The 14923-nt window shown below is 49.5% G+C and overlaps 1 protein-coding gene across 1 annotated transcript in view; it reads left to right on the top strand.

Annotated features, from left to right (window-relative positions):
• LMF2 (lipase maturation factor 2) overlaps positions 1 to 14923 on the top strand; it is a 28187-nt gene that overhangs the window by 1144 nt on the left and 12120 nt on the right. The window contains exons 2-7 of the mRNA XM_060279329.1: positions 1707 to 1960; positions 7087 to 7115; positions 8776 to 8972; positions 9949 to 10127; positions 11355 to 11493; positions 13187 to 13321. Of these exons, the coding sequence (XP_060135312.1) occupies positions 1707 to 1960; positions 7087 to 7115; positions 8776 to 8972; positions 9949 to 10127; positions 11355 to 11493; positions 13187 to 13321 (933 nt within the window). The remainder of the gene's footprint in view (positions 1 to 1706; positions 1961 to 7086; positions 7116 to 8775; positions 8973 to 9948; positions 10128 to 11354; positions 11494 to 13186; positions 13322 to 14923) is intronic.

Raw genomic sequence — 14923 nt, 5'->3', positions numbered from 1 at the left:
TGGAAACCACGCAAGAGGAGAGGGTCAAATCCTGCTTGCAGGTTTCCTGTCGGTCCCTCGGTGGGCCATTGGCCTGATCCAGCAGCCAGGCTCTTCTGGTGGAACCTCCAGGGCCAGAGGCAATCTATCCAGCTTCCTAGGTTCTGTGGGGCATTTGGGCGCTGCGGGATGCTGGGGTAGACAGACCGTTGGGCCTAATCCGGCAGGCCTCCTCTCACGGTCCCATCCATCCACCCTAAAAAGCCCACCCCTTACCTTCTCCCCCACCCAAATCCTGCCCCTTCTCAGGAAGTCCCAGGTGTGGAACGGAGCCCACTGCCCTCAACCAGCCCCTTTCTCCAGGGCCGGATATCCTATGGAACTTTTCTCTCCCTCTGCTGTGCCCCTCCCTCACCCTTCCACAGAACACGTGGCATCCACTAGTGCGAGCTCTGTGCAGGATTTTGGGGAGGGGGGGTGAGAGCGTCAGTGCATGGGGCTTGCAGTCAGCTCTTGCACACCTTTTATTTTTGCTGGGCAATGCCTTCCGCTTCGCCCAGCCAAATCCTGCCCAAAGCTACTGTCAGAGCAGAAATCCCCCCCCTCCTCCAACTGGTTTCTCTTCCCCTTTTCTGTAAGTTTCCTGCCAGCCTTCCCTTCCCCTCCGGCTTCCGGGACCTCCGCCAAGGGCCTCTCGTGCTTCCAAGTCCAGCTCTTAATCTCCTTATAGCTGGAGGCCCTGCCGAAAATCAAGCCCTTTTCAGCTGGGGAAGGTTTCCCCCTCCCAGCCCAAAGCGATCCTCTTGCTTTCCCCGCCCCATTGCACACTCAGGAAAATCTCCCAGCAGTTATTCCTCCTGGGCTAGGTCCGGGAGGGGGGGGGGTTCTTGTTTTTTGGGTAGCCCCAGACCTCCAGTCACACAGCCCAGGCTTGCGTCCCGGGGAGGAAGATCACTTTGGTGCTTCTAACACAACAATTTGGCTTCACCCTCGGAGGTGCACTCCATTGTCTTTTGAGACACCAACAGCTATCCTTCCCAGGGAGGGGGGCTCCTCCACACATTCTTTTTTGGGCAGGGGAAGGGTTGTAGCTCAGGGGGTGGGACACTCGCTTCAGACCCTGTATCCCTGAAGGAGCGTCTCCACCCCCATCGTTCAGCCCGAACACTGAGGTCCAGCTCCGAGGGTCTTCTGGCGGTTCCCTCCCTGCAAGAAACGAAGTTACAGGGAACCAGGCAGAGGGCCTTCTCGGTGGTGGCGCCCGCCCTGTGGAACGCCCTCCCATCAAATGCCAAGGAAATAAACAACTATCTGACTTTTAGAAGACAGCTGAAGGGAGCCCTGTTCAGGGAAGTTTTTTTTATGTTTGATGGTTTAATTGCCCAGAGTGGCTGGGGCAACCCAGTCAGGTGGGTGGCATGTATATAATATTATTATTGTGCTGAAAGCCCTGAGTTCGGTCCCCAATGGTATCTCCAGCTGGGAGAGCCCCCCGCCTCTGATCCCGCAGAGTGCTGCTGCCAGTCCGTGCCAACAACTCTGAGTTAAATGGACCAATGATTGGTTAGTGTTTAGTGTAGTTAGTGTAGTTCAAAGCATCAGGAGGGCGCTGAATTGGGGAAGGCTGGAGCGGGGTGATTCGTACCCCCCATAAAGGGGTGGGCGGGACAGGTTTTCCCCTGTGGCCGCCGCCGCCAACTCCTCCTCCTGCTTCCAACTCCTCGCAGGTCTCTATGGGAAGGATGGCATCCTGCCCGCCCGAAAGGTGTTGCGCTTCACCGGCAAGGGCTTCTGGGAGCAGCTGCGGGACTCGCCCACCCTGCTGTGGCTGGGGCCACGCCTGGGACTGGACACGGAGCAGGGCCTGGAGCTCCTCTGCCTGCTGGGGACGCTGCTCTCCTTCGGGGCCCTGATCCTGGAGCCTCTGCGAGACAGCCTGGTCTTCCTGGCCCTTTGGGCGTTCTACCTCTCCATTTATCAGGTACGGGGGGGCGGCAAGTGGCGTGTGGCCTTGGGGTGTGTGTGTGTGGCAGCAGTAGGGGGCAGTCGGGGCCTGCTTGCTGGTACTTTGCGGGAGGGGGGCGGTCCTTGGAAGCCCAAGATAAGCGGCCAAAATCAAAATTCTGAAGAAGTGTGCATGTACACGAAAGCTCATACCTATGACAAACCTAGTTGGTCTCTAAGGTGCTACTGGAAGGATTTTTTTATTTTGCTCAGCCAAAATCAAAACGGAAAAAGAGGCAAGCCCCGCCAGCCTCATGGCAGCCAAGCTGCGTTAATGCCCCCCAGGAGCGGGGCCTTTTCTCCCATGACTCCTCGTGTGCAAACCCTCGCCCCTGGGAGCTCAGAGGAGCCGCTCCGTACTTTGGAGGAAATTAGGCCCCCGAAGAGCAAATCTCTTCCTTGGTGGGGATGTCTTTGTATTGGAAATATATGCCTCTGTATTCTTACTTAATTGTTGCGCATCATTTTGCTCGGCGCATGCATATATTTTCTACCCCAGAACTCAAGGCGGTTGGCAGTGTGCAACAGTGAAAAAAAGCTAAGAGGGCCAAGGTAAAAGTCATTGCCTGCCGTTCTGTGCTGTTGGCAAATGCAATTTAGGTTGGCTGGACAGAGCGCACGTGAGTGTAAAATCTTGATTCTCAGCGGCCTTTGGGTTCTCTTGGGTCTAAAGACGGGGTGTTAAATGGTTTGAGTCGGCAGCTGTCAGGATAGCAGGTTCCACAACCGACATGATAGCAGAGTAAAATTGCATTCCTATTGGGAGAAGGTGAGGTATTAATAACTGTATAACAATGATCAGTAAAATTCAAAACAATCCCACATTTATTCAAAATCCAATTAAAATTATGTAGCTTAAATCGACGCAATGGGTGAGCCTGATCTGGTGACATCAGCTTTTCAAAGTCAGGTAGCCATTTACACCTCCAGTGGCCCCTTGGTGCCCCTTTGCTCTTAGCCCACCCCACCCCTGGCCAGGTGATCTCACTGCCCCCCCCCGTACCACCCACTATGGAAACCGCTGCTTTAAGTCAGCAGAATAATACAGTTAAGCGAGCCCTCGCAATATTTTGTGTGGGGTAGGTCAGCTGGCGACGCTTTTGCCAGATGACACAGAAGAAAAAATGGAGTGAGAATTTCGTAGTGTTTTGTTCCAAGATCGGGATGCCTTGGGGCGAAGGAGGTAGGCTGGCATAGTCCCTCAAACAGGAGGGAAGGGGCTTTCGATGAGGAGCAAGCCCTGAGTCTCTGTTCATCCAGAGTTTTGGGTACCACTTCAAATGTTCACGAGTTCTTCCCTAAGGCCAGGGGAAGTCACAGCACGGAGAGGGATTTTCTTGCCTTTAAAGCATCTCGAAGTGACATTCCAGTCTCCTCCGCCAGGTTTGTGTTCTCCCTACTTCCTTTTAAGGCTGTGATTGAGCGCAGAGGATTCCAGCGGACAGACAAAACTCTGACCTAGATCTGGGGAGGGGGGGCTCGTTTCAGGAATTCTCCCGCGACCAGAATTGGTGCTTGTCGTCGTATCTCCCTCTGGGCACAGACTCTCCGTTCTGTGTCGTGCCCTATTGATCCAGCCCCCCACCCCAGAGAATCTCTGCCAGTGGGGTGGGAGAGCTTTGGAGAGGTTGAGAATTTAGGAGGTTAGGGAAAGGGCCGCCAGAATTACCAAAGGGATGCGGCCGACTCCCCTGTGCAGTATTTTGGACTTTTTAGTTTAGAGAAAAGGCGACGGGATAGAAGGCTTATAAAATTATTCTGGGGGTGGAGAAATCGGATCGACAAAGGCTTTCCCCCCTGCATAAGACTGGAACTCACGAACATCCAAAGAAGTGGGAAGATCCAGGTCAGAGAAAAGAAAGTTCCTCTGAGTTAAACTGTGGAACTCCCTGCCACAGGAGGCATCGACGGCCATTGTGATGTATGTGACTTTTAAGTGTGGAATCTTATTATGTGCACCTGAATCCTATCAACTGGGATACAGGTATTTTAGTGGTAACCTGTTCCCCACCCAGTCATTCGTCTTGTGCTTTTCCTCCCTTGCCGGGTGGATGTTGTCGCTGTGTGTTATTCTTTAATAAACCATGTCTACAGCTTAGTAAAGACTGTCTTAGCAGCGTTGCCTCCTCATTGCTGAGGTCCAGGGTTTCCCGGAGACATTACAGCCATCCACGTGGATGGCTTTAAAAGAGATTGAGACATATTCATGGAGGAGGAGACGGCTGTCTGGCTGCTAACCAGGATGGCCCATGCTCTCATCTCTGCAGTCAGAGGAAGCAGTGATTCTGAATGCCATTTGTTGGGAAACACAGGAGGGGAGTGTGGTTTCATGCTTGAATCCTGCTTGTGCGTTTCCTGCTTGGCCAGTGTGAGCAGTGATGGGTTTATATACAAGCTAAACAAGCTCTAGCTTAGGGCCCCACTCTTGGGCCCCCCAAAAATTTTTAAAGAAAAAACAACCTGGATGTACATTTCCAAAATATAAGATAAAAAAAACCAAATAAAATAAAACCTACATACAGCAACAGTGTCTTGTGTTGTGTAGGCTCCCATTTGTTATGTGCAAATGGCTTTAGATACCTATTAGGTCCATCAATGACTATATAGTATATATTCCACACACAAAACAGCGGCCATTTGTTGTTGACAAAGGACAGCTGGACATATCAAGGGCCCCGTTAACTTCAGTAGCTGAGGGCCGTAGCAAACCTCAATCCGGCCCTGAGTGTGAGAACAGGATGCTGGGCCAGATGGGCCATTGGCCTGATCCAGCAGGCTCTCGTTCTGCTCCCATTGCTAATCCCCGAACTGCGAATCCTTGGCCCAAAGGTGGCAGATGCTGGGTTGAGCCGAGAGCTTGACGTCCTCTGGAGAAGGGGACAGGCCTGCGCTCTCCCTCCTTCCTCTTCCCACGCCATTGTGCTGTCACGACCTGACAGCCCCCGGGACCTCCTGGTGGGTTCGGCAGGCGGTGGAGCGGCTCTGGATCCGAGCCCGTTGCAAGGGAGCTGGGTCCAGCGCCAGGAATCTGCAGCCTGCCCTCGTCTTTCTCCTCCGTCTTGGCTCCCTCCGCGCGTGGGGGCGGGCGAGGCACAGATCCAGTTGGCGGGCAGGGCAGCCCTCTGCGGGAAGATCTTGGTTGAGATTTCACCGGGGGGGGGGGGTTAGTAGCATGCAGCATTGGGGGAAGCCCAATCCTGCACAGTTTTGCAGGAAGCAGGCATGCACAATGCGCTTGCCACTTGCATCCCTTTTATTATTAATTATCAGTTGCATCTATTGCCCACCCTTCACCCTAAGGTCCCAGGGAAGGTCAAAACAATCTATTGCAGTGGTTTCCAAAGTGGGAATTAGTGCCCCCAAGGGGGGGGTGGGATTATTAGGGGGGTGCTAGGGGGCAGTAGAGGAGCTCAGCATTATTCATTTATGAAATTTGTTGTTGTTGTTTAGTCGTTTAGTCGTGTCTGACTCTTCGTGACCCCATGGACCAGAGCATGCCAGGCCCTCCTGTCTTCCACTGCCTCCCGCAGTTTGGTCAAACTCATGTTCGTAGCTTCGAGAACACTGTCCAACCATCTTGTCCTCTGACGTCCCCTTCTCCTAGTGCCCTCCATCTTTCCCAACATCAGGGTCTTTTCCAGGGAGTCTTCTCTTCTCATGAGGTGGCCAAAGTGTTGGAGCCTCAGCTTCAGGATCTGTCCTTCCAGGGAGCACTCAGGGCTGATTTCCTTAAGAATGGAGAGGTTTGATCTTCTAGCAGTCCATGGGACTCTCAAGAGTCTCCTCCAGCACCATAATTCAAAATTTGTATACTGCCATAAATTAAAATAAAAAAATTCCTTCAGTAGCACCTTAAAGACCAACTAAGTTTTTATTTTGGTATGAGCTTTCGTGTGCATGCACACTTCTTCAGATACCCTGAATTAAATTAAATTTGTATGCTGCCCCACTGCAATCTAAAATCGCAATATAAAAACACAAAATGCATAATAAAAACGACAATCCAATAATACCCCTCCCCAGCATATTTTTAAAGGGCGTTGGTAGTAAAGGACTGTTAGACTTTGAAAAGCAGGTGTCGCCAGATTGAATTCAACAGATTGGCTGCATTAATTAAACTGAACTGTTTTTGGTTGGGTTTCGAAGAAAGGTGCAATTTATTGTTCCTGCTTTGAACGTCATGGTGTACTCTTTATTGAAGGTGAATCTTCCTGGCAGCAGATGGCAGAACCACAAGACTGGTGTAAAACTGGTGTAAAAAGTTTCATCACCACTATACAACTCAAAGCATGTGGGTGTCCTCTTTCTGCAGGCAAATTCGAACTACAACTTCTTCTTCCTTTATACATATTGCCAGCTGTGCCTAGAAAACCACACCCAGAACTCACAGGAAAAAGTCCTTAAAGTTATCTGCTCCCTTTTACTGTTTCTTAACGAAGGATACCTAACACTATTATCATCCTCGCTGGGTCGTGCAAATCGCTGTTCTGAATGATGCCTTTTTTTTATTAAAAAAAAATAGGGCAGGGGGATCTGGGGGTGAGTTTAGGGAACCAAAGGGGCTTTAGCTGTTTGGGAAGCACCGATTTAAAATAGAACCAGGTTAACTGATTGCAGCCACAAGAATAGGAATATTCAGAAATATTCAACTTCAGGGTAAACTGGCACATCTTTGGCAGTTGCCAAAAAGTGCTTAGTGAAGGTTCTTTGGGGAGGGAGCCCCACAGCATAGGCACCCTCTGGGCTGCCTCCACCCAAATCTCTGGGGACAGGGCAGACCACCAAGAGGGTCCCCTTTGCCTATTTTGGCACCGACAAGGGTCTGTAAGGAAGCAGGGAAGCCTTCAGATATTTGGAGCGTCCTGAACCTTTTAGGGGTGTCACGCTAGTGGGGGAACCAGAGGCAAGCTGGCCACTGAAATCTGTAAGCGGCTGTATCTGAAAACCGTGAGATCTTCCGGGGTGGTTTTTGCCAGTGGTTGCAGCGGTGCTACAGCTGGGAGGTGGGTGCAAAGAAAATAATTAGTCGAAATGGAGTGGATGAGTCTCATGCTTCCTGTGAAACCCTGTTTGATGTGTGCTCTCCCTGCTGTCTCCCTGCAGGTCGGACAGGTCTTCCTGTATTTCCAGTGGTAAGTGGCACAATACATAATCTATATATATAAAAATGTAAAAATCGTGAAACTGCGTTCCACACTTTTCTCCGTAACCGCTTGACCGATTGTCCTGAAATTTTGACACAACGATCCAGGCCACTCCCCGAGCGTTGTTGGGGGCAAAAATCCCTCAAATCACACACCTGGGCAGGTACAGACCTCGATTTCCACCAAGTCAAACAGCGCCCTCAAGTGGAATTCCTCCCACAGTACACCCCCTCCCTTCCTGTGAAATCTAAGCCACACCCACAAACCAAATGACGTCATCAACCAAGCAACTGAAACCACCAAGGCAGCCATTATCAGACCACTAGGCCTTTGTTTTATGTAGGCCCCTGCTGCCAGGCCCCCACTAGGCCCGGGGGGGGGGGTAGATAACCCACAGCAATGCACTTGGGGACACGGCAAGGGGTTTTTACTTTACAATTTAACACCACTACCCCCCCCCAAAAAAAAATCCACAAGGCAAAAATAAATACCATCCTTCAAAACGTCATGAGATACGCCGGTCATGGAGGGTTATAAAGTCATATTCAACACAATCATTGTCACAAAAATAATGTATAAATCCCTATCTCCCGTGACTTCCCTCAACTTCCTCTTCTGGTTCTTTGAATATTTGTTTAATTTTACCTTAATTTTGTAATCTTTTAGTTAAATATTATTGTAATCTTGTCAGTTTTGTGCCATATTTTTTTTGTATTACGTCTTACCCTTTATTATTTCTCCATTATTATCTCTTAACCTTTATGCTTATTTTCTTAATTGTGTTTACTCAAACCTGCTCGTGAGTCCAATTCTTTACAATGTTTCTGGAACTACAACATAAACGGTTCCCAGTCCTTTTTGAAGTCTCTCTTGTCCTTGTCTCTTAGTTTTCCAGTTAGGTTTGCCATTTCAGCAGGGCCGTCTTTAGCAGATGTGGCGAAGGGGTGCAAATATCCGCCCAGCGCCCCCAAATTACCACGGGTAGTGCTGGGGTGGCCATAGCTGCGCACAGCCAGCCATCCGGGGGGGGGGCAGCACAACTCTCCTCCATGCCGCTACGGGAGAGTGATCCCCACAGAGGCTTTGGAGTGAAGTTGCGCCCCTCCCGAGCCTCCTCGGGAGGAGAGCGATCCTCACAGAGGCTTGGGAGGCAAGCTGCGCACCCACCAGCCTTACAGTTGGCAGGGTGCAGCTGGCGGGCGTGCAGGGAAAGGGGAGGCTGCCGGCAAAGCCATGCAGCTCCCCCACTTTCTGGGACGCCCCCGAGAGGCCAGCACCCTGGCGCGACACACCACTAAGCCCTATGGGGAAGCCGGCTCTGCATTTCAGTGTACTCCATCAGTTTTCCTTGCTATTCTTCTTTTGTTGGTATCTTGTCGTCTTTCCATCTTTGCGCTAGTAACATCCTAGCCACTGTTGTGGCATACATAAATAGTCTTTTCCACTTTTTTTGCAAGTCTTGACCCGTCATACCTAGCAAAAAGGATCCTGGTCTTATAACAAAAGTTGCCTTAAACATTCTGTAATAAAATAATGAGACCCGGGCCTTGACCCTGTGTGTCTTGTGTGAAGGGCATCATCCCAGAGCGGTGGCCTCCCCTGATTTCGCCCCCAACCTCCCCATATCTTTCTCTCCCCCCCCTCCCAGGGACAGCCTCTTGCTGGAGACGGGCTTCCTGGCGGTGCTGGTGGCCCCGCTCCACCTGCTCAAGTGGCGCACGACGGCCTGGCGGGCGCACGACGGGGTGACCTTCTGGCTTTTGCGCTGGCTGCTCTTCCGCCTCATGTTCGCCTCGGGGGTGGTGAAGCTCACCAGCCGCTGCCCCACCTGGTGGGGGCTCACAGGTCAGTGGGGAAGTCGCGGAAGAAGGGGTGGCGGCCACGAAATGAGGAGGCAAGGGGTGGATTTGAAAGCCGTAGGGCAGGCATGCCCAGCTTCCAAGAGACTGCGATCTACTCCCACTAAAAACAAAACTGGCAGTGATCTACCCATTGTATTGAGCAAAGTTGTTGAGCTTTTTCTGGGGAGGGAGACCCACAGTTGTTGAGCGACCGACCAGGGACACCCCGCGATCGACCGGTAGATTGCAATCAACCGGTTGGACATCCCTGCCGTAGGGTTATAAAGTCAGGTAGTTGGCAGTAAAGCTTGAACGGCTCTTGTTTGTGGGAATGTTAAAGCTAGTCGGAAAGGATATATTGAATAAGTATTATCCTTCCTTCACTCCCGCTAGTGAAGTGATGTATCAGAGCAGATTGCCCTCAATATAGCTGGAAGCTAGTTTGCAGATTCGTTTGAATCTCGTAGTTAAGACTATTTCTTTGATTCCTCTTAAAAGAAGAAAGACATGAGAGTCTTTCTGAGTAAAGTAACCAAAGGTTTGCTCACATTTCAGTTCACAATTTGATCCCTGAAAGGCAGGCTTTACTTGGTAGTAACACAAAGAAACTGAGCTCATCTCATGTGGAGACTTAACTCACGTGCTGCTGGCTGAGAGCCAGCAGACAGCAAACTTACATTAAGAATCCTTAATTACATTAAGAATACGTACTCTTTTGCGGAGTCAGCCAGAGCAGTGCCCATCTCCCAGGTCACATGGAGGGGGGGGGATGCTCCAGACCAGTGGAAGAGGAGGTTACACCGACTGGGTGCCCCCATGCTTGTGCCCACTCTAGGGAAATAGGGAATGTTGCATTTGACTGCACCAATGGATTATATCCCACATTGTTGCCAGAACGTTTGCTCAGAATCTCCTTTCCTGCCATCTGAATCCCTCAGTCCGGATCCTTTTATGCACCCCAAAACCACTTTTCTCCCCAGCTTTAACCTACCACTACGAGACCCAGTGCATCCCCACGCCGGCCTCGTGGTTCGCCCACCAGCTGCCCGTCTGGTTCCAGAAGTTCAGCGTGGTGGCCACTTACGTCATCGAGATAGCCATCCCGGCGCTCTTCTTTGCTCCTCTGCGACGCCTTCGCCTCTTTGCCTTCTACAGCCAGGTATCCCCAGGCAACCTTATTCATTCATTCATTGAATTTATACCCAGAGGTCTCAGGGCGGTTTACAGAAAAGATCACAATACATAAAATCAAAATAAGAACAATAGCCCGATAACAACCCCCCCCAAACGAGCCACATTTTAAAAGGGCATATGTCAGTCAGGTTTGGTTAAAAAGGAATGTTTTTGCCTGGCACCTCAAGGTGTATAATGAAGGCGCCAGGCAAACTTCCCTAGGGAGAGCATTCCACAGGTGGGGAGCCACTGCAGAAAAGGCCCCGTTCCCATGTTGCTGCCCTCTGGAGGAGGAGGCACACAAAGAAGGGCCTCGGGAGATGATATCAGGGTCCGGGTAGGTTCATATGGAAAGAGGCGGTCCTTGAGGTATTGCGGTCCTGAGCCGTTTAAGGCTTCATAGGTCAAAACCAGCACTTTGAATTGGGCCCGGAAACTAATCGGTAGCCAGTGCCGTCAGACCAGGATTGGTCTAATATGCTCAAACTTTCAGCTGGGCTGTGGAGATTCTCTTGCAAATACAGTGGTACCTCTACTTACGAATTTAATGCGTTCCGAACACACATTTGTAAGTCGAAAAAAATTGTAAGTCGAATCCCATAGGAATGCATTGGGAGAAAAAATTCGTAAGTAGAAGCAACCGTATCTAAAAATTCGTAAGTAGAAAAAATCCTATCTAAACCGCATCCAAGATGGCGGGCGGAGCTCCATTCGTACGTAGAAACATTCGTAAGTAGAGTTATTCGTAAGTAGAGGTACCACTGTACATCTATTTGTGGCCCAGATGAATGAATTTCTTTATACAGGGGTGCCTCGACTTACGAATTTAATCCGTTCCGAAGGCACCTTCATAAGTCGAAAAATTCGTAAGTCGAAAAACACCATTGGAAACGCAATTTCCCATAGGAATGCATTGGAAACGGAAAAAATCGTAAGTTGAAGCAACCCTATCTAAAAATTTGTAAGTCGAAAAATCCCTATCTAAAACTGCCGTGGTTTTTCCCGGATGTCGAGACATTCGTAAGCGCGTGGCCATTACCCCCATTCGTGAGTCGAAAAATTTGGTTGTCGAGTTGTTTGTAAGTCGAGGTACCACTGTATAGAGCCTGTCCCTGTCCGTTTGCATCTGATCCAGTCGTAGTGGGGGTGGGGGAAGAGTCTTTTAAAACCTAGGTTTAAGATCATAACGACAGGTTTCCGAAACCCTTCCCAGGTGGTCCTCCAGCTCCTCATCATCGCCACGGGCAACTACAACTTCTTCAACTTTCTCACCATCGTGCTGAGCTTCTCTCTGCTGGATGACGAACACTTGGGGATGTGGTTGGGCCACGGCCGGAAGAAAGCGGCGGCCGGTAAGCGGCTTTGGTCTCCGTGGCTCTGTAAAATGGGTCTAGTGCTAGCGACGGGGAGGGGCTGCAGCATCGAATTCCCAAGTGGGTGGTAGTGCCCTCTGGGGGGTTGCTAAGAGGCAAGGGGGGCGCTGGGGGTGCAGAAAACTCTTACAGTTCAAGAATCTGGCATCACTAGATCAAGTGGTCGCCCCCCTCTGGTGTTAAATTAGGCCAAATATATTTCATTGGGTTTTGAATCAATGTGCATTTAATGGTTGCTCTTTCAAATGTTGTGTTACTATCTATCTAGGTGGGTAGGTAGCAGTGTTGGCCTGCCGTAGTCGAAACAAAATAAAAAAAATTCCTTCCAGCAGCACCTTAGAGACCAACTAAGTTTGTCATAGGTATCTGAAGAAGTGTATCTGAAGAAGTGTGCATGCACACGAAAGCTCATACCAATGACAAACTTAGTTGGTCTCTAAGGTGCTGCTGGAAGGAATTTTTTTATCTTGGTGGGTTTTGGGTTCCTTCACTGCAAGAGAAGTGAGGTTACAGGGAACCGGGCAGAGGGCCTTCTTGGTAGTGGCGCCCACCCTGTGGAACGCCCCCCCCCATCAGATGTCAAGGAGATGAGTAACTGTACAACCTTTAGAAGGCATCTGATGGCAGTCCTGCATCAGGAAGCTTTTCAATGTTTAAAGTTTTTTTCATGTTTAATAATAATAATATTTATATTTATATCCCGCCCATCTGGCTGGGTTTCCCCAGCCACTCTGGGCGGCTTCCAGCAAAATATTAAAATACCATAATTCATCAAATATTAAAAGCTTCCCTAAACAGGGCTGCCTTCAGATGTCTTCTAAAAGCCAGATTGTTGTTTATTTCCTTGACCTCTGATGGGAGGGCTTTCCACAGGGCGGGCGCCACCACCGAGAAGGCCCTCTGCCTGGTTCCCTGTAACCTCACTTCTCGCAGGGAGGGAACCGCCAGAAGGCCCTCGGCGCTGGACCTCAGTGTCCAGGCTGAACGATGGGGGTGGAGATGCTCCTTCAGTATACTGGGCTGAGGCTGTTTAGAGCACCAACACTTTGAATTGTGCTCGGAAATATCCTAGGAACCAATGTAGGTCTTTAAGGAATGGTATAATGTGGTCTCGGCGGCCACTTCCAGTCACCAGTCCAGCTGCCGCATTCTGGATTTTTATATGTTGGAAGCTGTCCAGAGTGACTGGGGCAGCTCAGTCAAGATAGGTGGGGTACAAATAATAGAATCATCATCATCATCATCATTATTACGATATTCTGAGTAATGCTTTTTGTAGGGTAGGAGGCGCAGGGGATGAGTTTATCGAGTCAAGAGGGCCAGGCACCAAAGATGATTTGGGACGCTTTTCAAAGTCTGATTCACGCCTCCATTGCCCCCTCTCTCCCTGGTACCTCTTAGCACCCCTTTAGGCGATTCCACTGGGGAGCAGCAATAAGCCTACCTTAGCTTAGCGCAAATTCTGAGCAGTGAACACCTTCCCATCTACTAGGAAGATAGAGATTTTGAGTTCCCGCAGTTTTGAGTTCCCCAGCCTTGAAACTCTCTTCCCTCGAAAGCGGGTGTGGATTTTGAGTCGCTCTACCCCAGTGACCCACCTGGTTGTGTGGGGCTTCGGCCCCTCCATGCCCACTCCATCCTTGCATTGCTCCGTGTCGTCTCTCCTCCGCAGCTTGGCCGCCCAGCTTGGCGTCCGTCATGTCCCTGCTGTCCGAACTGGGCGCCTATGGCTTGCTGGTCTACTGGACTGCTCTCTACTTCGACCTGAAGGTCAACTGGGAGAAGAAGCTGATCGAGTCCAAGGCAGGTATGAAAGCATCAGAATATTCAGAACTTGCAAGGAGGATGGGGAGAAGAAGAGGAAATTCTAACCAGAGATTTAGTATAGGTTGGGCTGTGTTCAAAGGACGTCCTAAAAAGTACTGACAGATTTGGATTGAATCTTGAAGTTTAAGGAAATTATAAAGTACAGTATATTCCTGCGTATAAGACTACTTTTTAACCCAGGAAAATCTTTTCAAAAGTTGAGAGTCGTCTTATACGCCGGGTCGTTTTATTAATACGGCGAGTACATCCCAAACTCTATATTTTAACTAGAAAAGTTGGGGGTCGTCTTATACGCCCAGTCGTCTTATATGCCGGAATATACGTAATTCTTTTCCCCAATAATTAACGGAAAAGAATAATAAAAATGAAATGCGCAAAGGCTAGTAAGGTATACAAAGCACAATGAGGTGGATGGGAAGTTAAAGGGCATGTAATGTCAAATGAGGTATTGTTAGTCTGTTTATGTTGCTTTTCATTGTGTTTATGTTCTATGTAAATTATTTGGTAATAAAGATTTTTTTAAAAACAACGTCGGGGAGCGAGATGCTGCCATAATCGGGGCAGGATGAAAATATACTATCCATATAAACAGTCGAGGGCCTTGCAGTACTTTTTTCCGGTGGAAAGAATGTGTGTTTTTTGCCATTGATGACAATGAACAGTAACTTCAACAGAAATCTAGTGTCCAGATCATGGGTAGGCAACCCAGGGGCCGGATCCGGCCAAATCGCCTTCTCAATCCGGCCCTTGGACGGTCCGGGAATCAGGGTGTTGTTTATACACGAGTAGAATGCGTCCTTTTATTTAAAATGCATCTCTGGGTTATTTGTGGGACATAGGAATTCGTTTATATCCCCCCCCCAAAAGATAGTGCGGCCCCCCACAAGGTCTGAGGGACAGTGGACTGGCCCCCTGCTGAAAAGGTTTGCTAATTCCTGGTCCAGATCAAAGGGAGTAATGGTCCTGCCTTAGTCAGACCACACCTGGAATACTGTGTCCAGTTCTGGGCATCCCAGTTTAAGAAGGATGCTGACAAGCTGCAAGGTGGGCAGAGGAGGGCGACCAAGATGGTCAAGGGCAGGGACCAGCAAACTTTTTCAGCAGGGGGCCGGTCCACTGTCCCTCAGACCTTGGGGGGGGGGCTGGACTGTATTTTTTTTTTGGCGGGGGGAATGAATGAATTCCTATGCCCCACAAATAACCCAGAGATGCATTTTAAATAAAAGGACACATTCTACTCATGTAAAAACACGCTGATTCCCGGACCGTCCGCGGGCCGGATTTAGAAGGTGATCTGCAAAATGTGCCAATTTGGGCACCAGGAAAATTGAATCCCATAAAGGAAATTGTTCAATTTCCTCTGTGAGTTTGTGGGAACATTTATTCTTTCTTTCTCTTTCTTTTCTTTCTTTCATTAAACGTGTACACTGCTTGATTGTCTTTTTTTAATAATAAAACAACCCTCAGCACGGTTTACAAAAATAAGATAAAGCCATAAAATTACCACTGAGAAAAACAGCAACAATTATTTAATGCATTCCTCAAGTTAAAATGATGATAGGCCAAAAACAGAGCATGCACC

Source organism: Zootoca vivipara, chromosome 10, assembly GCF_963506605.1.
Source record: "Zootoca vivipara chromosome 10, rZooViv1.1, whole genome shotgun sequence".
Taxonomy (NCBI): Eukaryota; Metazoa; Chordata; class Lepidosauria; order Squamata; family Lacertidae; genus Zootoca; species Zootoca vivipara.
Note: the sequence above shows the minus strand (reverse complement) of the source record. Positions and strands in the feature narration are given on the sequence as shown.